Source organism: Mastomys coucha, unplaced genomic scaffold (genome assembly GCF_008632895.1).
Source record: "Mastomys coucha isolate ucsf_1 unplaced genomic scaffold, UCSF_Mcou_1 pScaffold23, whole genome shotgun sequence".
Lineage (NCBI taxonomy): Eukaryota > Metazoa > Chordata > Mammalia > Rodentia > Muridae > Mastomys > Mastomys coucha.
In genome coordinates this window covers 101,812,723-101,837,713 of record NW_022196906.1, presented here as the reverse complement: position 1 = coordinate 101,837,713, position 24,991 = coordinate 101,812,723, and the positions used below count along the sequence as shown (strand labels likewise).

At 56.2% G+C, this 24,991-nt stretch overlaps 1 protein-coding gene across 2 annotated transcripts in view; it reads left to right on the top strand.

Moving 5' to 3' along the window:
• Bsn (bassoon presynaptic cytomatrix protein) overlaps nt 1–24,991 on the top strand; it is a 93,178-nt gene that overhangs the window by 62,949 nt on the left and 5,238 nt on the right. Inside the window, exons 3-12 of one of the 2 annotated variants that reach the window (XM_031343179.1) lie at nt 763–1,650; nt 9,132–9,641; nt 10,158–16,793; nt 18,487–20,566; nt 20,863–21,665; nt 21,798–21,897; nt 22,726–22,857; nt 23,082–23,136; nt 23,543–23,635; nt 23,734–23,849. In XM_031343179.1, the coding sequence (XP_031199039.1) occupies nt 763–1,650; nt 9,132–9,641; nt 10,158–16,793; nt 18,487–20,566; nt 20,863–21,665; nt 21,798–21,897; nt 22,726–22,857; nt 23,082–23,122 (11,190 nt within the window). In that variant the 3' untranslated portion in view covers nt 23,123–23,136; nt 23,543–23,635; nt 23,734–23,849. The remainder of the gene's footprint in view (nt 1–762; nt 1,651–9,131; nt 9,642–10,157; nt 16,794–18,486; nt 20,567–20,862; nt 21,666–21,797; nt 21,898–22,725; nt 22,858–23,081; nt 23,137–23,542; nt 23,636–23,733; nt 23,850–24,991) is intronic. The other variant, XM_031343178.1, reaches the window with a different exon arrangement.

Below are 24,991 nucleotides of genomic sequence, written 5' to 3'. Positions count from 1 at the left end.
GTTCTGGGGAGCCCTTAGAGGGAGTGAGTCTGTGGGTGATATACTCTGACTTACACGTGGCTTCATGACAAGAAAAGGCAGTGTCTACGTATGAGACCGGAGGTCCAAAACAAAAGTCTGTTCTGTTATTCTTTAAGTACACAGGCAACATGGAAGACTGAGACCTGGCCTGTGGCATGCTCACAAGTCCATCCCTGTACAGGTTCATGCCAAAGGGGAGCTACAAATCTGTAACACGAGCATCAATCAGAATATTGATTGACCCATTATTGTGCTATTTTCCTTGTCTTGTGGTTGGAGGCATGGCGCTTGCCTAACATGCATGTGGCCCTGGGTTTGACCAAGGACAGCACAAAACAAGCAATAGCAGAACCCCTGAGTTCAAAGAGAATTCAGCGTCTTAAATCAGTCATGTCTCATCTGTGCTTCTCACTGACTCTGCCCTGGAGAATTCTCCTTACATACCTGTCCCTTCCATGAGACTATAAGGGCTTCCAGGACAGGAATCAGATCATGGCTTCTTTTTATTTCTTATGCTTTCCTCTCTTACACATCATTTTTCGCTTGTAATTATGCATGATGTTTATGTGTGCGCGCGTGTGAGCAAGTGTGAGTCAGTCAGTCTGTGAGTCTGTCTGTCTACTGTGCAGATAATGATTTCAAGAACCATCCATCCCTGCAGCAGCCTGAGCCCTGTGCACTCTGACCCTGTGCACTCTGACCCTGACCACTCTGCTGACTGACTGCTGTTTCCTCCCACAGGTGAAGGAATGGCTCTGTTTGAACTGTCAGATGCAGAGGGCCCTGGGAATGGACATGACCACTGCACCTCGGTCGAAGAGCCAGCAGCAGCTACACTCCCCGGCCCTGTCTCCTGCCCACTCCCCAGCCAAACAGCCTCTGGGGAAGCCAGAGCAAGAGAGATCTCCTCGGGGTCCAGGGGCCACACAGTCTGGTCCCCGCCAGGCTGAAGCAGCCAGGGCCACCTCAGTGCCTGGGCCTACCCAGGCAACTGCCCCTCCAGAGGTGGGGAGGGTGTCTCCTCAGCCCCCTCTCTCCACCAAGCCTTCCACAGCTGAGCCCAGGCCACCTGCAGGAGAGGCCCAGGGCAAAAGTGCCACCACAGTGCCCTCTGGGCTTGGTGCTGGTGAACAGAGCCAGGAGGGCCTTACTGGGAAGCTCTTCGGCCTTGGAGCATCTCTGCTGACCCAGGCGAGCACCCTTATGTCTGTGCAGCCAGAGGCTGACACCCAGGGCCAGCCTTCCCCCAGCAAGGGGCCACCTAAGATTGTCTTCAGTGATGCCAGCAAGGAGGCGGGTCCAAGACCCCCAGGCTCAGGGCCTGGGCCTGGACCAGCACCTGGAGCCAAAGCCGAGCCTGGGGCTAGAACAGGTCCCGGATCAGGGCCTGGAGCCCTGGCAAAAACTGGAGGAACCGCCAGTCCAAAGCACGGCAGAGCAGAGCATCAGGCAGCATCCAAGGCTGCTGCCAAGCCAAAGACCATGCCGAAGGAAAGGGCTGCCTGCCCACTGTGCCAAGCTGAGCTCAATGTGGGCAGCAGGGGCCCAGCCAACTACAATACCTGCACTGCCTGCAAGCTCCAGGTGTGCAACCTGTGTGGCTTTAACCCAACACCCCACCTGGTGGAGGTAAGAGAGCGGGGGACAAGCCTATTTCTTTGAACTTTGTTGAGGCAGGCAATGATTGGGAAAGGAGGGACAAGGGAGCCAGGACAGACACTGAGAGCCAAGGCTGCAGCAGTCAAAGGGCCACATTACGGCTGGGCGGTGGTGGCTCACGCCTTTAATCCCAGCACTTGGGAGGCAGAGGCAGGCGGATTTCTGAGTTTGAGGCCAACCTGGTCTATAGAGTGAGTTCCAGGATAGCCAGGGCTACACAGAGAAACCCTGTCTCAAAAAAACAAAAACAAAAACAAAAACAAAACAAAACAAAAAGGGCCACATTACAGCAAATGCTACAGATGGGTCATAATCCACTTCCCGCCTCCTACTCAGCACTGTTACAGTAGGTGAGGATAGCGGTCACTACTGGTTCTCACTGGCTGGCCAGAGCTATGCAGCTGAGTCCTGGCTTAGGAGGCCTTAACTCCGAAGGCCATTGCCAGCTCTTGAGAGCATGGCCTTGATGAACAATGCCAACCTCATCCTGAGGTCCATGCTGCTCTGGGTCTATGAGTCTCACATATGTAGGGAGTGAAGGCCCATGTATCAGAAGGCTAGGTCGGAGGCCCTGGGGACTGAGGCTTCTCACAGTGAGATAGGCTCCAAGCCCACCAGCTGGTGTCTAATCTCAGCCCCTCTCCTCTTAAGGTCATGAGTGTACATGTTAACTTGTCAAAATCCTAGCCTTTCCTCCATGTTTTCCCCTGGGTAGGCCTGAGCTCTCCCAGGGGATAGGATGCCCAAAAATGCTCCCCACCCCCCATAGGAAAGTTGAGGGAAAGCTAGGGTCGAAGTTCCTCTTTCCTCTGTTCCTGCTCCAGGAATGTGGACTGGACTTGGGCAGAGCCAAGTAGAAGGCCTGGTATTAGGCCAGTGTTCTTGTCAAGCTGGGAGTCCCGGAAAAAGATAGAGATACCCAGGCAGAGCTGGGCTACCCTGGGCTTTCGACTGTGTCTGCTCATGCCTCAGTCCCAATACTTCCTTCTCTGGTCCAGGACCAGTCATGTGACTTTACCATGGCTACCTTTGGCATGTCTAAGCATGATCTGATTGGCTCATAGCCAGAGGATCTATGTCATGTCAAATTACTGGGCCAAGGACCCTTCATGTGGGCAGTCACTAAGCCATGTGTGAGATTCAGTTGAGTCATGAATGGCTGATGGGACAGGGGACACAAGCCACCACTAGTCCAAGGTGGGACAAGAGGAAGAACATGGAGTTACCACTGTGTCTGTGACACCTTCTTCTGACTTCCTTGACAAAGGTCTCTAGGCAAAGGAATCAAGCCTAGTATGACTAAGAAAATTACTTGCCCACCACAGGCTGTATTTTCCCACATATGGGAGGAGTAGCCCTGAGTAAGATGGATAGCCTCTTTATGTGAAACCCACATGGCCTTTCAGGCCTAGCACTACTACCTGCACAAGCTGTAGAGTCAGTGGTTCGTTGGAGGACATTTGGCCTAACCAATAGTGGGGCAAAAGGGTCTACCAGGGGGTCTCCAGAGCCTATTTTGCCAAGACACCTGTAGATGTAAGCTCACTGCTGGTCAGATGGGACGCTCTGACACCGAAGGACCCTGAGTCCTGGTGGACTTGAGCTAACCTAGTTTGGAAGCCCTGTATCTCCAAGAGACATTTCAGGCCATTTCCCCATTAAGCAGGATATACATAGAGGAAGGGACACTGTCTCTCCAGGAGCATAAATGTTCTTGACAGCTCCTTTTGGCAGCCTCTGGGGCAGGCCACAGGAAATGCTGAATCAGCCCAAACAAAAGTGTCCCAGTCACGTGGTGACTTGAGGTGACCCATATGAATTCTAATCTAGGCTCCTCTTTACCGGCTGGGTTCTAGCTTCCCTAGACTCTGGACCTTCTGCCTCTCAGCAGGCAGCATTACCCACCTCCACGCCCTGCTGCCTCATGCTCACCTCAGAGCTATCTCCCTTGCCAGTTCAGTCCTTGCCTCCATAGTCCTCATCCATAGGTCCCATGGTCCTGAGCCCATTGGCTGATGGGGTACTGGCACTAGCTCTTCCCAAAGCCAGATCACCCACCTCTCTGCTTTTAACACTAGTCAAGAAGGGTGCACCCCAGCCCCAGCCCCAGCCCCTTTCTTTCAATAGCTCCATTGAAGCTGCTGTCCTCAGAAGGGCTATGGCTGCTCTGAGGAAGGTGTGGACCAGCAACCATGTTACCCATTCCTCACTGAGGACCCAAGCCAGCAGCCCAGAGTCATCCTCAAGTCCTTTCTGCTCAGCATCCACTCCACAGACCAAGCACTTATAGCCCCACACCCTGCTATCACAAGAATCTCGTCTCTCCCTCCAGTGGCCATAGCCCTAGACCTCACTTCCTGCCCCACCCTCTACTTTCCTTTTCCTTCCAGCCACAAAATAACCACACACTTATTAAACTCCCTGCAGGCTCACCTGCCTTCCATCTTACACATGGCTGGTGAGGAGGAGCTGTTGCAAGGTGTGACCCCATTCCCCCATACACACACTAGCATTGCATGGTGTGACCCCATTACACACACACACCCCAGCATTGCATGGTGTGACCCCATTCCCCCCACACACACACCAGCATTGCATGGTGTGACCCCATTACACACACACACACACAAACACACACACCAGCATTGCATGGTGTGACCCCATTCCCCCCACACACACACCAGCATTGGATGGTGTGACCCCATTCCCCCCACAACACCCCAGCATTGGATGGTGTGACCCCACTACACACACACACACACACACACACACACATACATACACAAACACACACCAGCATTGCTTGGCTGAGGTCTTTAACTAGGCCACGGGCATTCTTTGATCTCACCTCAGGAAATGTTCAGTCGTTGTTCTGGGTAACTTTGTGCTTCCCTGTGACCTATTTTTCACTTCTTGATTGGAGTTGTGTCACAGGTGCTGAAAGATTCACCCTAAGAGAGGTTCAGAGGCCAAATGCTGGTCCCTCTCCAGGTCAGAGGGGTTGCTCTGCTGGGCTCAGGCCAGTTGAAGGCTCAGCGTGACTGAGCCATGTCTCTACCCGGTGTGAGGCAGACCTCTGTGTCTGTGAACGAGAGGAAGAGACTCACAGCCCCCCATGTGTCTAGTAGGCCTGTTGTGCTTTACCTGAGGCCAGACCAACAGGCTGGCCATTTTCCTCAACATCTGAAGCTAGAAAAAAGCTTTTCCTTCTTTCTAGATAAGAGTCCAGAGAATACCACATAAGAATCGCTATAGTCGGACCAACTTTTACTTGAAACTTCCTCTGAAGAACGTGCTGTCTAATGAGTGATTTCATAATTAAAAGGGCTGACCCAACATTTTTAACCTCCTCATCTTTAGAAAGATGATAGTGCCTTCTGGGCCACTTTCTAATTGACTTGCAGTTCAACGGTGTGAAGAAATTAGTGCAATTATTACAGTAATATCACCAGTTTCTTGTTAGCACTGCCAACATTTCAGCTGTGTCCTTGAAATGCCAGGCTTCCCTGGGCAAATGGCCTTGCCCCTGTGACACACAGGGCTGGACTGGGCTTGTGAACAGAGGCTACAGGGTGGGCCCTGGGCACAAGGCAAACAGCTGCCTCCTGCTTTACCCCAGGCTGCCCCTGGGGTGGCAAATCAGACTCCTATCTCTTCCCATGTGGGATGGAAACAGTAATTCTCTTAGGTGTCCACTCAAGCTGCTGTACCTCAGGGATGTATGTAAGTCCTTACGACAGCCAATCCTCCAGTCAGAACCCTGGAACCAAGGTGTTCCATGAGGGGAGGAAGATTCCTCACAGTGAGCATTGTGGCCAGCCCAGGTTTGGGTGTCCCCGAGGAGTACTACATGGGGAATGAACACACTTGGTACTAGGGCACGAGAGGAGCACATCTCAGCTTCCAGGGAGCACACTGGACACTTTGGGTAAGGCTTCCTTACAGGAGGCAGAAAGGAGGAGCTTGAGTATATCCAGGGACATGAGATGGTGTGGATATTACACAATCATAAAAGACCAGCAGCACTGGGGCCAGCCGTGCCTGTGGCCCAGCGTCTGAGTCTTTACCTTTTGGAATTCTTTTGTGGGTTGTTTGTTTGTTTGTTTGTTTAGAGGGAGGTATTTGGCTCTGTGAGACAGAATCTCACTTTTTAGCCAAGACTGGTCTCAAACTCATGGCAACTCTCTTGTGTCAACCTCCAAAAATTATAGGCCTGAGCCACCATAGTGAGGTCCTTACTCGCTGCCCTGTGGGGTCCAGCAGTGTGTAAAGCTAGGTAGCTGGCCATGAGGTCAGGATGGGTCACAAGAACTGGCACCCAGGCAGCTCCACAAATACAGAGAACAGGCCTGTGGCCTCATTCAGACAGTGGCAGACAGTCTAGGGAGGATGCCCAGCATCCCGCACAACCCCACACAGGTCTCCTGGTCCTCGCTGGCCAGTGGCTCAGAGACCACAGTTCTCATATGCTTTGGGGTTTCCCCATACTTTCGCCCCTTAACTTTCCCCATCTGTGTGGATTGGAAGCTCGAATGATCATCTTTGGTTTCCATGAGAACCGCCGTGTGAGAGTCTGTGCTCAGATACTTGTGCAGAAATGCCGCCTTGAACCAATGAGCTCCTCTGTACACGCCTTTACATCTCCCAACTGGAGTGATGATTGTTCTTGGGGGACCTGTATCTTCCTGTCCCCAAAAGAATGAACAGAGACAAGGCAGAGGTGGTCATCAGTCTCCCTGTTGTCCATTCTCTGGCTGCTTACCAAAGAGCCAAGCAAAAGGGACAGCCAGGCAGCCAGCCTCCCACTGCTGGGGCTGGGTGGGGCTTAGCAAGGCAGACATTCATATTCTGAGTGCGGGTGAATGAATGAAGTTAGGAGATAAGACTGAAGTGAGAGAATGAATGAGTGGAAGATCCAGGAACAGAAGGATCGGGGTAGAGGTGGGGGCACATCGTGGTGGGGCTGAGATGGAAGTAGATTGAATGAATGAGTTGGTACCTCAACAGCTGTGTTCAGACTCCTGGGTGTGGGTGGGTGTTCGGCATGGCCCGCCTTTCACCCATGCTTTGGCCAGTCCTCCCACCCTACTCCTCCCAGGCTCAGTGCCTGTACACTGTTCCTGCTCCCAGTGGGCTGGGAAGAGCCTCCAGCAGCCGGGTCAAGCACTTATTTTTAGCTCTTCCTTCACACACCGCCTTCCCCCCTCCCCTTCTTCACTGCTTATAAAACAGAGCCAGGAGCAAGAGGGCCACCAGGAAGCCTTTCTGAAACCCAGGCTGCCTCCATGAATATACCTGTGAAGGAGCAAAGCCCCCACTAGCCTGTGACTGCCTGCAGCATGCCTAATAAAGCCCTTACATGTGGACACAGATAAGCAGGCTTCTGCCCCAACAGTGGGTTGGCCTTTGTCCATGTTGCCCTCTAGGGCACCCTCACTGTCTTTTAGATTGCTGCTTCTGGCGTGGGTTCTGCAGACTAGAGGTGGTTCCAAGGTTTGTCTGAGGCAGCAATAGTGACAGGACACCACCGTTTCCTATGCCTTGGCTCTGTGACTGTGGTTCTCATCATGGTTCCTCTCATGGCACAGCTACTGGTAGGAGCCCATGTCTAGGCACCAGGAGGGGCAGCAGCATGAAGGAAGAGGTGCTGAAGTTTTGAACCCTGAGGGCAGGATGCACTGAGCAGTCAGTAGGGTGCTGTTCTGGGCCGGGCTGTTGCCCTCATTTCCCATCACCTCATGTAGCCAAGGCAGACATACTCCTGGCTGGCTAGACCTGCTGCGGGTCTAGAACCTCCCAACTCAGGGACCAGGGATGTCCAGGCCCCACCCCTGTGCAGCCAGCTGGGATTTGAGAAATTGATTTCTAGTAGTCTGAGGACTTCCTGCTAATTCCTGTGTCATATTTATCATGGCTTGTTTGGGGCTATGGGTTCCAGAGAGGGCCTATATCCGTCACTTCTCATTGTAGTGGCCAAATTCCATTCAGAAGGAACTTAAAGGAGAAGTTTGTTTTGACTCGTACTTTAGAGGGGGACCATGGCAGCCAGGGGAGCACTGATTGTGGCAATGGAGGCTTGGAGGCACAGCTTTTTCACATCTTACTAGATCAGGAAGCAGAGAATTTGACCTGGAACCAGAAGTAGAAATTGCCTTCAAGTATTTCCCCTAGCAATCCATTACTGCTAGTTAAGATCCACGCCCAGAGGTTCCACAGCCTCCCAAGCAGCACTACCAGCTACGGACATAGTATTCAAACGCACAAGCCTTTGTAGCAACAGTGCCAATTCAAAGTATAGCAGTGCTGGTCCCTGTGTGTCGTCGTCATCATGGCCGTGGCTTCAGCCTTTAGCCCTGGTCCTGAAACTGTGGGTGATTTTTAAGAGTGGTGGCTGATGATAAACAGTGATGCCACCCCAGTTCTCGAAGGAGCGGGGCTCTAGATTCTGCACCAGAGAGAGAGAGAGAGAGAGAGAGAGAGAGAGTCCAGAGCCCTGGGCATAGGAGGAGTCCTTTCTGTGGTGTTCTTTCCTAGCCCCAGACGAGGAGACTTGGCTGAGAGCATAAGCAAAGAAGACTTCTTGGTGCTGACTCCAAACAGGGCTTACCCAGCTAGTCCTTCCTGGTCCCAGGAGTTTGCCCCAGCTGAGCATAACCCTTACTCAGGGAAGGAAATGGCAGGATAGTATCAGACCCCAGAACCAGGAGCCGGGGCCAGGGCCTCTAGGACATTTTACCCTCTCTCTGTGAATGCATTCCTATTCTGCAGGGCATCTTGGCTGCTGGACCCCATATAGTCCCTGAATTGCAATTTAATCCTTGGCGTTGGGGCCCTGGCTCCCCCTGGTTCATCCTAAGCCTTTGTAAATTTTGTGGTTTCCTCTCCCTCTTAATTGCCTTCCTTTTCTGGCCCAGCGAAATTTTCCCTATGGTTAAGAGAAAACTTTCAGCCAGGCGGTGGCGGCGCACGCCTTTAATCCGAGCACTTGGGAGGCAGAGGCAGGCGGATTTCTGAGTTTGAGGCCAGCCTGGTCTACAGCGTGAGTTCCAGGACAGCCAGGGCTATACAAAAAACAAACAAACAAAAAAACAAAAACAAAAAAACCTGTCTCAAAAAAAAAAAAAAACCAGAAAGAAAGAAAACTTTCTTCTTACCTTGTTATTTGCATTTCGATTTTGTATGTGTCCCTGAGAACTTTATCATTGGTGGGCAATATACCTGTCAGCCTTTTCTCTTTGTGCCTTTGGTATCCTGTTCTGGAAGACTTTCTTAAGCTGGGGGGATGGCTTAGCAATACAGTATGTGTCTAAGAGGTGCAGGGCTCGCTCTGGGTTCAGTCTACCAGGAGTGAGCTCTGTCCCCTCCCTAAAGTTTTGGAGGAAGATGGAAATGCTCTGTGCTTACTCCTGGGTCTGTGATTTTTCAAGAACCTCTCTCCTGTTTCCTTACAGAAAACAGAGTGGCTCTGTCTAAACTGCCAAACAAAGCGGCTGCTGGAGGGCAGCTTGGGGGAGCCAGCCCCCCTGCCTCTGCCCACCCCACAGCAGCCTCCTGCAGGAGCCCCTCACCGAGCAGCTGGAGCAGCCCCTCTGAAGCAGAAAGGGACACAGGGGCTGGGCCAGCCCTCAGGCTCCCTGCCTGCCAAGGCCAGCCCCCAGGCCACCAAGGCCAGCCCTCAGGCCACCAAGGCCAGCCCTCAGGCCACCAAGGCCAGCCCCCAGGCCACCAAGGCCAGCCCTCAGACCAAGCCTCTCAGGGCTCCGGAACCCAGCAAGACCTCTAGCAGCGCCCAGGAAAAGAAGACAGGGGTCCCCGCTAAAGCTGAGCCTGTGCCGAAGCCACCTCCAGAGACTACTGTGCCTCCTGGGACTCCCAAAGCAAAAAGTGGGGTGAAGAGGACTGAGCCTGCCACCCCAGTCGTCAAGCCTGTTCCAGAAGCTCCCAAGAGTGGGGAGGCTGAGGTCAGTTCTATTTAATTCCCAAGGATCCTAGCTTTCAGATGAGATAGTCTGAGGAAGGGCTCAGGATGTAGGCCTAAGACAGATCTATTGGGGTCACAGAGACACCCCAGTTGAAAGAGGGTCTAGATGAAATTTCAGTAGATCGCTGAAGTGATTGCACACTTCTTTAGTCCCAGCACTTTGGAGGCAGAGGCAGTAAAATCTTTGTGAATTCAAGGCAGTCTGGTCTACATAGTGAGTTCTAGGACAGCCAGAGACCCTCTCTCAAAAACTAACAACGAAGTTCGACTGGTCTGGAGTCTGTGAAATGGAGACACGCCCTGTGTCTGCCATTTTGCTGGTCTCCCACTCTTTGATCTAGTAAAGTTTCTCTTTGAAGATCTAGATCTTGCTGTGAAGTCTGTAAGTTATTTGAGGCCAGGGAGGTAGCCCTTGGGACGTGGAGGGCCCCTTCCCTTGGTCCCTGGGATTGACAGAGAAGGTTAGGAGTAAACACTTGCTTTTTATCCTACGCAGGAACCTGTCCCCAAGCCTTACTCTCAGGATCTGTCTCGAAGCCCACAAAGCCTCAGTGACACGGGCTACTCCTCCGACGGTGTCTCCAGCTCCCAGAGCGAGATCACAGGGGTTGTACAGCAAGAAGTGGAGCAGCTTGACAGTGCAGGGGTGACAGGCCCGCGTCCACCCAGCCCCTCCGAGCTCCACAAAGTGGGTAGTAGTCTGCGCCCTTCACTGGAGGCCCAGGCTGTGGCTCCTAGTGCGGAGTGGAGCAAGCCACCCCGCAGCAGCACTGTCGAAGACCAGAAACGGCGTCCCCACTCCCTGTCCATCATGCCTGAGGCCTTTGACTCTGATGAGGAACTGGGGGACATTCTAGAGGAGGATGACTCCTTGGCATGGGGGCGTCAGAAGGACCAACAAGACACCGCTGAGTCTTCAGATGACTTTGGCAGCCAGCTGAGGCATGACTATGTGGAAGACAGCAGCGAAGGCGGCTTGTCTCCCCTTCCACCTCAGCCCCCAGCCCGGGCAGACATGACGGATGAAGAGTTCATGCGGCGGCAGATCCTAGAAATGAGTGCGGAGGAAGACAACTTGGAGGAGGAGGACACTGCCGTCTCTGGGCGAGGCCTGACCAAACACAGTGCCCAGAAGGCAAGTGCCAGGCCCAGGCCGGAATCTAGCCAAGAACCAGTAGCAGTGCCCAAGAGGCGCCTACCCCATAATGCCACCACAGGCTACGAGGAACTCCTGTCTGAGGCAGGCCCGGCAGAGCCCACCGATGGCAGCGGAGCCCTTCAGGGAGGTCTCCGACGCTTTAAAACCATTGAGCTCAACAGCACAGGGAGCTACGGTCATGAACTAGACCTGGGCCAAGGTCCAGATCCCAACCTGGACCGGGAGCCTGAGCTGGAGATGGAGAGCCTTACAGGCTCGCCTGAAGACCGCTCTCGTGGGGAGCACTCCTCTACGCTGCCGGCTTCCACGCCTAGCTATACATCTGGCACCTCACCCACCTCCCTGTCTTCCCTGGAGGAGGACAGTGACAGCAGCCCCAGCCGCCGGCAGCGGCTAGAGGAAGCGAAGCAGCAGCGCAAGGCCCGGCACCGTTCCCACGGGCCCCTGCTGCCCACCATCGAGGACTCTTCCGAGGAGGAGGAGCTGCGGGAAGAAGAGGAGCTGCTGAGGGAGCAGGAGAAGATGCGGGAGGTGGAACAGCAGCGAATTCGAAGCACAGCCCGCAAGACCCGGCGAGACAAGGAAGAGCTTCGGGCTCAGCGGAGGCGTGAGCGCTCCAAGACACCACCCAGTAACCTGTCACCCATTGAAGATGCGTCCCCGACGGAGGAGCTGAGGCAGGCAGCGGAGATGGAGGAGCTACACCGCTCTTCCTGCTCTGAGTACTCCCCGTCCCCCTCCCTGGACTCAGAGGCGGAGACCCTCGATGGCGGCCCCACTCGGCTCTACAAGTCGGGCAGCGAGTACAACCTGCCGGCCTTTATGTCTCTCTACTCTCCGACCGAGACCCCTTCAGGCAGTTCCACCACGCCCAGTTCTGGAAGGCCCCTTAAGAGTGCTGAGGAGGCCTACGAGGACATGATGAGAAAAGCTGAACTGCTCCAGAGACAGCAGGGCCAGGTGGCAGGGGCCCGGGGACCCCATGGTGGCCCGTCTCAGCCCACAGGCCCCCGAAGCCAGGGCTCCTTTGAATATCAAGACACCCAAGACTATGGCGGTAGGGCTGCTCAGCCCGCGGCAGAAAGCACGCCCGCAGGCCTCGGAGCAGCAGTGTACGAAGAGATCCTTCAGACATCCCAGAGCATCGCCCGGATGCGGCAGGCCTCCTCGCGGGATCTGGCCTTCACAGAGGACAAAAAGAAGGAGAAGCAGTTTCTGAATGCTGAGAGTGCATACATGGACCCAATGAAGCAAAATGGTGGCCCACTTACCCCTGGGACTAGCCCCACCCAGCTTGCTGCCCCTGTGTCGTTTTCCACTTCGGTTTCCTCAGACAGCAGCGGGGGCCGAGTTATCCCCGACGTCCGAGTCACTCAGCATTTTGCAAAAGAGCCTCAGGATCCTCCCAAGCTCCATAGCTCTCCTGTCTCCCCCGGTCTGGCCTCTAAGGAGGTAGGCATGACCTTCTCCCAGGGTCCCGGGGCTCCGGCCACCACGGCCAGCCCTCCACGAGGGTATATGACTCCAACCTCCCCAGCTGGCCCTGAGCGTAGCCCGTCAACGTCTTCCACAATTCACAGCTATGGACAGCCCCCAACCACTGCTAACTATGGGTCTCAAACGGAGGAGCTGCCCCACGCTCCCAGTGGCCCTCCCGGAAGTGGTCGGGCCTCCAGAGAGAAGCCTCTGAGTGGGGGCGACGGTGAGGTTGGTGCCCCCCAGCCTGCTCGGGGATATTCTTACTTTACAGGCTCTAGCCCACCTCTCTCTCCATCTACCCCTTCCGAGAGCCCCACGTTCTCACCCGGCAAGCTGGGCCCCAGGGCCACAGCAGAGTTCTCTACACAGACGCCAAGCCTGACGCCTTCCTCTGATGCTCCACGGAGCCCTGGCACCCCCTCCCCCATGGTAGCCCAAGGCACACAGACACCACACCGACCTAGCACGCCTCGCTTGGTGTGGCAGCAGTCTTCCCAGGAGGCTCCAGTTATGGTCATCACGCTGGCGTCAGATGCTTCTAGCCAGACCAGAATGGTGCACGCCAGTGCCTCTACTTCCCCTCTGTGCTCACCTACCGACTCTCAGCCCACATCCCATAGCTACAGCCAGACAACACCTCCAAGTGCATCTCAGATGCCCACGGAACCAGCTGGGCCACCTGGTTTCCCACGAGCACCCAGTGCTGGTGCAGATGGACCTCTGGCACTGTACGGCTGGGGTGCCCTCCCGGCTGAAAATATCTCCTTATGCCGGATCTCCTCTGTCCCTGGAACATCTAGGGTTGAGCCAGGCCCCAGGCCCCCGGGCACTGCAGTGGTAGACCTTCGCACAGCCGTCAAGCCCACGCCCATTATTCTTACCGACCAGGGTATGGATCTCACCTCTCTTGCTGTGGAAGCAAGAAAGTATGGCCTTGCCCTGGACCCAGTCCCAGGACGCCAGTCAACAGCTGTGCAGCCTCTGGTTATTAACCTCAATGCCCAAGAGCAGACCCACACCTTCCTGGCCACTGCCACCACTGTGAGCATCACCATGGCCACTTCTGTGCTCATGGCTCAGCAAAAGCAGCCAGTGGTATATGGAGATCCTTTCCAGAGCCGCCTTGACTTTGGCCAGGGCTCAGGTAGCCCTGTGTGCCTGGCCCAGGTCAAGCAGGTAGAGCAGGCTGTCCAGACAGCCCCGTACCGAGGTGGGCCTAGGGGGAGACCCAGGGAGGCTAAGTTTGCCAGGTATAACCTTCCCAACCAGGTAACACCTCTGGCCAGAAGGGACATTTTGATCACCCAGATGGGCACCGCTCAGGGTGTGAGCCTGAAGCCAGGACCAGTGCCAGAGCCTGGTGCCGAACCCCACCGGGCTACTCCGGCAGAGCTCCGGTCACATGCTCTACCAGGTACCAGGAAGCCGCACACAGTGGTGGTGCAGATGGGAGAGGGTGCAGCCGGCACGGTGACTACCCTGCTCCCAGAAGAGCCAGTGGGTGCTCTGGACCTCACGGGAATGAGGCCTGAGAGCCAGCTGGCATGCTGTGACATGGTCTACAAGTTTCCCTTTGGCAGTAGCTGCACTGGCACCTTCCATCCTGCCCCTAGTGCACCTGACAAGAGTGTGACCGATGCTGCCCCGCCTGGCCAAAGCAGTGGCCCCTTCTACAGTCCCAGAGACCCTGAGCCCCCTGAACCCCTCACCTTCCGGGCACAGGGGGTAGTAGGACCCGGGCCCCATGAAGAACAGAGGTCCTACCCACAGGGCCTGTCTGGAAGGCTGTACTCCTCCATGTCTGACACCAATTTGGCCGAGGCTGGCCTCAACTACCACGCCCAGAGGCTCGGGCAGCTCTTGCAGGGCCCTGGGAGAGACTCGGCGGTGGATCTCAGCTCACTGAAGCACTCCTACAGCTTAGGCTTTGCCGACGGGCGCTACTTAGGGCAGGGCTTACAATACGGCTCCTTCACGGACCTGCGTCACCCCACAGACCTCTTGTCTCACCCACTTCCCATGCGGCGCTATAGCTCGGTGTCAAACATCTATTCAGATCACCGGTATGGCCCACGGGGAGATGCAGTTGGCTTTCAGGAGGCCAGCCTGGCCCAGTACAGTGCCACCACAGCCCGAGAGATCAGCCGCATGTGTGCTGCCCTCAACTCCATGGACCAGTATGGTGGGCGGCATGGCAGTGGAAGTGGTGGGCCTGACCTCATGCAGTACCAGCCCCAGCATGGGCCTGGACTCAATGCTCCACAGGGTCTGGCTCCCCTTAGATCTGGCCTCCTTGGCAATCCCACCTATCCAGAAGGGCAACCAAGCCCTGGGAACCTTGCTCAGTATGGGCCTGCAGCAAGCCAAGGAACAGCAGTCAGACAGTTGCTGCCGTCCACTGCAACAGTTCGTGCAGCTGATGGCATGATCTATTCGACTATCAATACCCCAATTGCTGCAACGCTGCCCATCACCACCCAGCCTGCCTCAGTACTGCGGCCCATGGTGCGCGGCGGCATGTATAGGCCTTATGTATCTGGTGGAGTCACAGCGGTGCCCCTTACCAGCCTGACCCGTGTGCCCATGATTGCTCCTCGGGTGCCTCTTGGACCAGCAGGGCTATACCGCTATCCTGCACCAAGTCGATTCCCCATTGCTTCCAGCGTTCCACCTGCTGAAGGACCTGTCTATTTGGGAAAACCTGCAGCTGCCAAGGCCTCAGGGGCAGGAGGCCCGACAAGGCCTGAGCTACCAGCAGGGGCTGCTCGGGAAGAACCTCTTTCCACAACTGCCCCTGCTGTCATCAAGGAAGCCCCAGTGGCCCCGGCCCCCGCCCCGGCCCCACCACCCGGCCAGAAGCCAGCAGGAGAGGCCGCTGCTGGGAGTGGCAGTGGGGTCCTCGGCCGGCCTGCTGTGGAGAAGGAGGAAGCCTCACAGGAGGACCGGCAGCGGAAGCAACAGGAGCAGCTGCTGCAGCTGGAGCGGGAACGGGTAGAGTTGGAAAAGCTGCGACAGTTGCGGCTGCAGGAGGAGCTGGAGAGGGAGAGGGTGGAGCTGCAGAGGCATCGTGAGGAGGAGCAGTTGCTGGTGCAGCGAGAGCTGCAGGAGCTGCAGACCATCAAGCAGCATGTGCTGCAGCAGCAGCAGGAAGAGCGCCAGGCTCAGTTTGCACTGCAGCGCGAGCAGCTGGCACAGCAGCGGCTGCAGCTAGAGCAGATCCAGCAACTGCAGCAGCAGCTGCAGCTGCAGCTGGAGGAACAGAAGCAGAGGCAGAAGGCCCCCTTCCCTGCAACGTGTGAGGCACCTAGCCGAGGGCCTCCCCCGGCTGCCACCGAGCTGGCCCAGAATGGCCAGTATTGGCCACCGCTGACCCACACGGCTTTCATTGCCGTGGCAGGGACCGAAGGGCCTGGGCAACCTCGTGAGCCCATGCTGCACAGGGGCCTCCCGAGCTCCGCCTCAGACATGTCACTACAAACTGAGGAGCAGTGGGAGGCAGGCCGTAGTGGCATCAAGAAACGCCACTCTATGCCACGCCTGAGAGATGCCTGTGAGCCAGAGTCAGGACCCGATCCCAGCACAGTCAGGAGAATTGCAGATAGCAGCGTCCAGACAGACGATGAGGACGGCGAGAGCCGCTACCTTCTGACCCGCAGGCGCAGGACACGGCGCAGTGCGGACTGCAGTGTGCAGACAGATGACGAGGACAATGCCGAATGGGAGCAACCCGTCCGCCGCCGCAGGTCTCGTCTTTCCCGTCACTCAGACTCAGGCTCGGACAGCAAGCATGACGCCGCTGCCTCCTCATCCACTGCCGCTGCTACCGCGAGGGCCATGAGCAGTGTGGGCATCCAGACCATCAGCGACTGTTCTGTACAGACCGAGCCTGAGCAGCTGCCCAGGGTCTCTCCAGCCATCCACATCACAGCTGCCACTGACCCAAAGGTGGAGATCGTCCGATACATATCAGCACCAGAAAAGACTGGGCGCGGGGAGAGCCTGGCCTGCCAGACAGAACCCGATGGGCAGGCTCAGGGTGTGGCTGGGCCACAGCTCGTAGGACCAACTGCCATCAGCCCCTACCTACCTGGCATCCAGATAGTCACCCCAGGAGCCCTGGGAAGATTTGAAAAGAAGAAGCCAGACCCTCTGGAGATTGGGTACCAGGCCCACCTGCCCGCGGAGTCCCTGTCGCAGCTCGTGAGTCGCCAGCCTCCGAAGTCTCCACAAGTGCTCTACTCTCCAGTGTCGCCCCTGTCCCCACACCGGCTCCTGGACACCTCGTTTGCTTCCAGTGAGAGGCTGAACAAGGCTCATGTGAGTCCCCAGAAGCAATTCCTAGCTGACAGCACTCTCCACCAGCAGACCCTGCCTCGCCCCATGAAGACCCTGCAGCGCTCCCTGTCCGACCCTAAGCCCCTGAGCCCCACCGCTGAGGAGTCTGCCAAAGAGAGATTCTCCCTCTACCAGCACCAGGGGGGACTAGGTAGCCAGGTATGGGCACAGGGGCCGGTCCAGGGTGGGATGGGGGTCTATTTCTAGCTTGAGGGGCCCCAGAGGGGAGGGGTTTCTTCTGGGGTGGGAATGGAGTCACCTCTGGCTCCAAAGGCCCAGGGGAAGGAGTTGAGGAACAAAGCTCCTTGATGTATGTCTGACAGAGCTCACAGCCCAGCCCAGAGAAATTCAGACACACACGTCTGCCCAGACACTCTACCAGAAACCTCAGCCTCTCCGTAGCCCTGTCCCTTCACTGTCTGTACCTGGTCTATCTCTGTCACCTCCTTTCAGGCATCTTCATTTCTCACCTCCAGTCTAGGCACCTTCTACTCCAAGCCTTATTCAGACCCCACCCACTTCCCATCTCTAGATGGGCTTCACTGCCTCTAGCAGGCCCAAGCCTGTGTGGCCTAGCACTAAAGACCCACCCAGGAAGGCTGTAGGCACTCTCGGTGCTTCATTGTGTCCCACCCACCTTCCTCAGTAACCCTAATTCCAAACCTGTCTGTCCCCATAGTGCAGCACAGGCTCCTTGTCTATGGCTTGTATTAGGACCAGTCTTGTATTAGGACCTCGCACACAGCCATGGCGCCCTCTGTGGGAAGACCTGGAGACTGGGAAGGGTGAATGCTAAGCACTCTCAGTGAAAGGTTGAGGAAGGCCGGCTTTTCCTAAAGTCTCTGGAAGGTTTTGGGAGGTGAAACAGAACAAGACTGGTATTTCAGAGTTCCCAGAGTACAGTGTGGGCTGATAGGCCAAAGGAGAGATCCCAAGGAGAGGGGGTAGGAGTCAGAAGCGCTGGGAGGGGGTGTGTGTTTGCCCATTTTGGGGGTGGGTTTGTAGAGGTGACGGTTGTGGAGGTGGGTAGTGATTGGCCCCGGGGAGGAAAGGGAACCCAGGGTGACCACTCCATCTGCATGGGCCTCCCGGAATTGCAGAGCTTCTGGAGCAAGTAGGAGGTGTGGTGAGCAGGGCAGGGGAACCTTGAGCAGGAAGCTGGGCTGCCAGAGAGAGGTCTAGTGAAAAAGGACAGGTTGTCTGATAGAGAGATTCAGGGGAATGGGGATGGGGATGGGCCACGAGCGGGGCTTAGGTATGGCAGAGGGTAGTGCAGTTAGAGGAGGTGGGCAGGCAGCTAAGCAGCACTGGAGAGGACTGAAGGAGGAAGCTTAGACTGTAACCTGTAAGCAGCTGACACAGTTAGTGTGTGCCTCTTCCTGTGACCCTGTTCTTAAAGGAGCCTGGTGGGTCTCGCATGTTCCTTCTCTACGTTCCTTCTCTCCCTAACTGCCCCTGCCCTCAGCTCCTACAGGCTGCCAGGTCTCAAACTTAGAGCCAGGTCCATCATCCCTCACCCCAGTGGCAGGCAAGCCCACTGGAGAAGTGCAGGGCTTTCTAAAGCCACTGTGCACAGCACACAAAACAGCCTGACCCTCACCGCCTTCCTGTTGCCCATAGCTTTGGAAAGGACTGTCAAATGGCCACAGGCCTTTCCCCTCGTGGCAAAGGAGCCAAGACCAGAGGGTGGGCAGGGGAAACCCCGAGGCGGCTTGGCAAAGCAGGGCATCAACAGTGTGGAGCCCAGCTCCTGCCTTGAAGAACCTCCAGACCTTGGTTCTTCTACCCCATGCTTCAGCAAAGTCACCCACACCTTGGGTCTCAGTGCTGCCCACCCTTCCCTCTGTCTCAGGTGTCGGCGCTGCCACCCAACGGCCTGGTCCGCAAGGTGAAGCGGACACTGCCCAGCCCCCCTCCAGAGGAAGCTCACCTTCCCCTGGCTGGCCAGGCGCCCTCACAGCTGTATGCAGCCAGTCTGCTGCAGCGAGGGCTGGCGGGGCCCACCACCATCCCTGCTACCAAGGCCAGCCTGCTCCGGGAGCTGGACCGGGACCTGCGGCTGGTGGAGCATGAGTCCACCAAGCTGCGCAAGAAGCAGGCGGAGCTGGATGAGGAGGAAAAGGAGATTGATGCCAAACTCAAGTACCTGGAGCTGGGCATCACCCAGCGCAAAGAGTCGTTGGCCAAAGACCGGGGTGGCCGTGACTACCCACCGCTCCGTGGCCTTGGTGAGCATCGTGACTACCTGTCTGACAGCGAGCTCAACCAGCTGCGGCTCCAGGGTTGCGCCACACCCACTGGCCAGTATGTGGACTACCCTGCCTCAGCTGCTGTGCCTGCCACCCCCTCTGGCCCCACTGCCTTCCAGCAGCCCCGGTTCCCACCTGCAGCCCCTCAGTATACTGCAGGCAGTAGTGGACCAACTCAGAATGGATTTCCAGCCCACCAGGCACCTACCTACACTGGCCCTAGCACGTACCCAGCACCTACCTACCCTCCTGGGACTAGTTATCCAGCCGAGCCCAGCCTGCCAAGCCAGCCGGCTTTCCACCCCACAGGCCATTACGCAGCCCCAGCGCCCATGCCAACCACACAGAGCGCCCCTTTTCCAGTCCAAGCTGACAGTCGTGCTGCCCACCAGAAGCCACGCCAGACTTCACTGGCTGATCTGGAGCAGAAGGTTCCCACCAACTACGAGGTGATTAGCAGCCCTGCTGTAACCATGTCTTCAGTGGCCCCTGAAACCGGCTACAGTGGTCCAGCTGTGAGCAGCAGCTACGAGCAGGGTAAAGCCCCCGAGCATCCCCGGGGCAGTGACCGAAGCGGTGTGAGCCAGAGCCCAGCCCCTGCGTATCCCTCTGACTCCCACTACACCAGTCTGGAGCAGAATGTTCCTCGAAACTATGTGATGATCGATGACATCAGCGAGCTGACGAAGGACAGCACCCCTGCTGCTTCGGATAGCCAGCGGCTGGAGCCTTTGGGGCCAGGTGGAGTCAGTGGGCGCCCCGGGAAGGATCCTGGAGAGCCGGCAGTCCTTGAAGGACCCACTCTGCCCTGCTGCTATGGCAGAGGTGAGGAAGAGTCTGAGGAGGACTCATATGACCCCCGTGGGAAATCTGGTCATCACAGGAGCATGGAGAGCAACGGCCGACCAGCCAGCACCCACTATTACAGTGACAGTGACTATAGACATGGGGCTCGAGCAGACAAGTATGGTCCAGGACCCATGGGGCCAAAGCATCCCTCTAAGAGCCTGGCCCCAGCTGCCATCTCCTCAAAGCGCAGCAAGCACCGGAAGCAAGGCATGGAGCAAAAGATCTCCAAGTTCTCACCTATTGAGGAGGCCAAGGATGTGGAATCGGACCTGGCCTCCTACCCCCCGCCCACCGTCAGCAGCAGCCTGACCTCACGGGGCAGAAAGTTCCAGGATGAAATCACCTATGGGCTCAAGAAGAACGTGTATGAACAGCAGAGGTACTATGGGGTGTCCAGCCGGGACACGGCAGATGAGGATGACCGCATGTATGGTGGCAGCAGCCGGTCCCGAGTGGCATCGGCATACAGTGGGGAGAAGCTGTCCAGCCATGATTATAGCAGCCGAGGCAAAGGGTATGAACGGGAACGGGAGACTGCAGAACGACTTCAAAAGGCGGGCTCCAAGCCCTCATCCCTGAGCATGGCCCATGGCCGGGCACGGCCTCCCATGAGGAGCCAGGCCTCTGAAGAGGAGAGCCCTGTCAGCCCCTTAGGGCGGCCCCGTCCCGCAGGGGGCGCTCTTCCTCCCGGGGATACCTGCCCACAGTTCTGCTCCAGCCACTCCATGCCTGACGTCCAAGAGCACGTCAAGGATGGACCGCGGACCCACGCATATAAGCGTGAAGAGGGCTACATCTTGGATGACTCCCACTGCGTGGTTTCTGACAGTGAAGGTAATGGCAGCTGGGGGTGATTGCTGCGAATGCTCAGCACCTGGGGGTCTGCCTGCCTGCCCTGGTCCCCAAGATGTCCCAGCAGGGTCCGTCTTGGCATCTCATCTGTGGGCCCTGCCGCAGGCGGTCCTTGCCTGATTGATCTACCTGTGCCCTGCTTCCTGGTTGCTGGAGGGTGGGGACCTAGTGACCTGCTTGTGGCTGTGGTGTCCTCTCTGGTTCCCTTGCATGGCTTCAGCTAGGTCTCCTCTACAGCTAGCCGGGGGTTGATGCTGTTCTGTTTTTGGTCTCTGAAGCGTATCACCTGGGCCAGGAGGAGACAGACTGGTTTGATAAGCCCCGAGATGCCCGCTCCGACCGGTTCAGGCACCATGGGGGCCATACAGTCTCCTCCTCCCAGAAGCGAGGCCCTGCCAGGTACAGCTACCATGACTACGATGAGCCCCCCGAGGAGGGCCTATGGCCTCATGATGAGGGTGGTCCAGGCCGGCACACGTCAGCCAAGGAACACCGGCACCACAGTGACCACGGGAGGCACTCAGGCCGCCATGCTGGTGAGGAGCCAGGACGGCGTGCTGCCAAACCACATGCTCGGGACATGGGTCGCCACGAGGCCCGGCCTCACCCTCAGGCCAGCCCTGCCCCTGCCATGCAGAAGAAGGGTCAGCCTGGGTACCCCAGCTCTGCTGATTATTCACAGCCATCCCGTGCTCCGTCAGCATACCACCATGCCTCTGAGAGCAAAAAGGGCTCCCGGCAGGCCCACGCTGGGCCTTCTGCACAGCAGCCAAAGCCAGACGCCCAAGGACAGCCACAGATACAAGGTCGGCAGGGGGCTCCAGGACCGCAGCAATCACAGCCACCGTCATCCAGGCAGACGCCCTCGGGCACAGCATCACGCCAGCCACAGCCACAGCAGCAGCAGCAGCAGCAGCAGCAAGGTCTTGGGCAACAAGCTCCCCAGCAGGCTCCATCACAGGCTCGGCTACAGCAACAGAGCCAGCCAACTACTCGGGGCACAGCCCCTGCTGCCAGCCAGCCAGCAGGGGAACTTCAACCAGGCCCCACCACAGCCCCGGGGCCCCAGCCAGCTGGACTGGTGAGTTGGCCGCTCCTGTGCATGGGTCCCCCACTCCCCTAGGGCAGATGCAACAATTGAAGTTTGGATGTCCTGTGGCTCCAGGGTGGGGTGGGGGGGAGCAGGCTCTCAGCGGCAGGTTCTGTGTTACAGCCACGTGCAGAACAGGCGAGCACTTCTAAACCGGCAGCCAAAGCGCCGCAGCAGGGGCGGGCTCCTCAGGCCCAGCCAGCCCCAGGACCTGGACCTGCAGGTGAGCTGTGCCCCAGAGCACTCGGAGCAGTCTTTCCCTATACCACTGTACTCACCCCTCACCTCCACCCCACCCCCACCCCGTGTGCATATTCTCGCTAATCCCCCATGAATACCCTCCTACCAGAAAATGAGCCTGGGCCAGTGAGGGCCCAGGAAATCATCCTAGGTGAGCACTGGTGAGCAAGGGCCAGAGCCTTTCTTTTCTTTTTCTTTCGTTTATTTGTATGTTTGTTTGTTTACTTTGAGACAAGGTCTTACTGAGTAGCCTCGGCTGGCCTGGAGTTCACTGTGTAGACCAGGCCAGCCTTGAACCCACAGAGATCCACCTGCCTCTTACTATAGAATGCAGGGATTAAAGGCATGGGCCACAATGCCCAGCTGAGCCGCAGCTCCTTCTTCCTCCCTTCCTTCCTTCTTTTTTCTCCCTTCTTTCCTTCCTCCTTCCCTTCCTTTCTTCCTTCCCGTTTCCTCCTTTCTCCTGCCTGTCATTTTTTCTCCTTTCTCTTCTCTTTAGCCTTTTTTGTTGTTGTTTGTTTTTTTGTTTGTTTGTTTGTTGAGACAGGGTTTCTCTGTGTAGCTCTGGCTGTCCTGGAACTCACTCTGTAGATCAGGCTGGCCTCAAACTCAGCAATCCACCTGCCTCTGCCTCCCAAGTGCTGGAATTAAAGGCGTGCGTCACCACTGCCGGACTCCCAGCCTTTCTCCTCTTGGTCTCTCTCCTCTTGCTAATTTTATTTCTTTAGCCTCGACCTTCTTCTCCCTCTTCCCCTCACACCCTGAACGACCAAGCATAGTGTTGTTCATAATGCTGCTCTCTTTCCTACAGGGGTGAAGCCTGGAGCCAGGCCTGGGGGGACCCCAGGGGCCCCCCCTGGTCAGCCAGGGGCAGAAGGAGAGAGTGTATTCTCTAAGATACTCCCTGGTGGGGCAGCAGAGCAAGCTGGAAAGCTGACAGAAGGTATTCACTGCCTGGGGTCAGATCTACGCTGGGTGGATGCTTCTCTGGTGGAGGTTGGGGAGATGGGGTGATTCCAGGTCCAGCCACCAGGACACAGACCACCTGTTGGCACCCAGTGTTTCCTAGGTGCTCCTTATCCCTTGAGCCTTACCTTGACCGATGGCCCTGGCCAGGAGAGTCTCACCCAGTTGCCAACCTCTCTCTCTCTGTTTTCTATGTCACAGCTGTCTCGGCTTTCGGCAAAAAATTTTCCTCGTTCTGGTGATCGTGTCCAGAAGGGTGAGTGCCTGTGCCTGCCATGCTGGGAGAGGCCTGAGTTACTCACGGCTGGGGGAGTCCTCTGGGGAGGGCCCAGTCTACAGCAGACACAGTATACTACAGGAGGCACAGTGAGAGCTACAGCGAACTTTCTTGGGTGTGTGAGAAAAAGCGAGGACACTGCACAGAGTCTAAGATGGGCCAGCTCAGGAGAGTGGTCACTGTGTAAACCAGGCTAGCCTTGAACTAACAGAGATTCAGGCATGGGCCACGTTGTCCCCAGCAAGAGAAAGCCAGGGCTGATGTCCCTCTTGCCTTCTTCATCACCCTAGCCTTCTGCCATGCTCTCAAAGTGATGGAACACCTTGGCTTACAGGCAGGGGCAATGCTGCAGCAACTCATCACCTTCCACTGTAATGTTCCACAGGCTCCTGAAGACCTGAAGAAAGACAATCTCATTGCTGTGGAAAAATCTCTGGAGTCAAAGGCCTGGGCGCAGCTCTGGACTCTGCGTATAACGGTGAGTGCCGGGACCAGGTTAAGATAAACCAGAGAAGTGGGTGAAGGGGCCCCGATCCTGAAGTATGAACTAAAAAGGACCTGGTATGCTTCTTTCAGCTGGTATGGGCCTAGCAGCCACCCTCAGAGGCAGTGTGCTGGCTGGCATGATGGTAAATGAGTCAGCCATCCTTGGGAAAGGGCCCAGTGAAGCCAGTTGTACCCTACATCTTCAGGTCTGTATTCTGGACACTGAGTTCAAAGTCGTCCTGGACGACAAGACGGACTATGGCTCTTATTGGAGACGTTGATGTCTGGTGCTGGTGTATCCAAACCCAGTAGAATGTAGAGCTTTGGGCATGAAGCGAAGAGACTTTTGGATTCACAGTTTGCACTTGTGGCTGAGAAGGCGAAAGTGTGAACTAGGGAGAGAGGAACACAGAAAAGGGACACAGGAAAAGCAGTCACTAGTCAGCTATTCAGCCCAACTCCAGGGCAGCCCAGTGAGAGAGCAGGAAGGCGCACAATAGGAGCCCCACCTCTACCTCGACTGTAATGGTCAGAGAAGAGGGGATGCTCCCTCTTAGGGCCTGCCCTGGTCCTGGTCCTGGCCCAGGCCCTGTGGACAGAAGATGACATCCCTCATCTAGAGTTGGGGAGAGGAGCCTAGTTGTTGAAATTGTTCCCTGCACAGCCAGGAATGACCTATCAGGCCACCTCCCTGAGGCCGTTCATCTCCTGCTCTCTTTCCTTCTCTCGAGTTAAGCATATGGAGATATGTGGGCCATAACATCTCAGGTGCTACTCAGGGGAGGTGGGGAGAGACAGCCCATGGACCGGGTCCAGCAGTCAGGGAGCCTTAGAGCACCTGCTCGTGGTAGAGAGGAAGCAGTGGATGGGTACCAAGGACTGCCAGTCTTTTCAGGAGCATGGAGGCACTGAAAAGCCTCAGTCTCTCATCCTTTTATTCAACAAATGCTGATCTAGCCGCAGATATGTGCCCAACCCTGTTTTAGACGTTGGGGACACAATAGAAATCAAAACCGAGTTCCTGTCCTTTGGTGTCAAAGGTCCATTAAGGAAGACAAAGAGTAAATAAATTTCAAAATTAAAAAAAAAAAGAAATCTAGCCATGAATGGTAACATGCATCTTTGATCCCAGCACTTGAAGACAGAGGCAGGTGAATCTCTGTGAATTTTAGGACGACCTGGTCTACAGAGCAAGTTCCAGGACAGCCAGGGCTACACAGAGAGACCCTATCTCTAAAAAAATAAATAAATAAAAATAAAATAAAATAAAATAAAACAACCCCCTCACAAAAGTAAATAAATAAATAAAATAATTAAAAACCAATTTGAAGGGATTTTCTGATGGCAA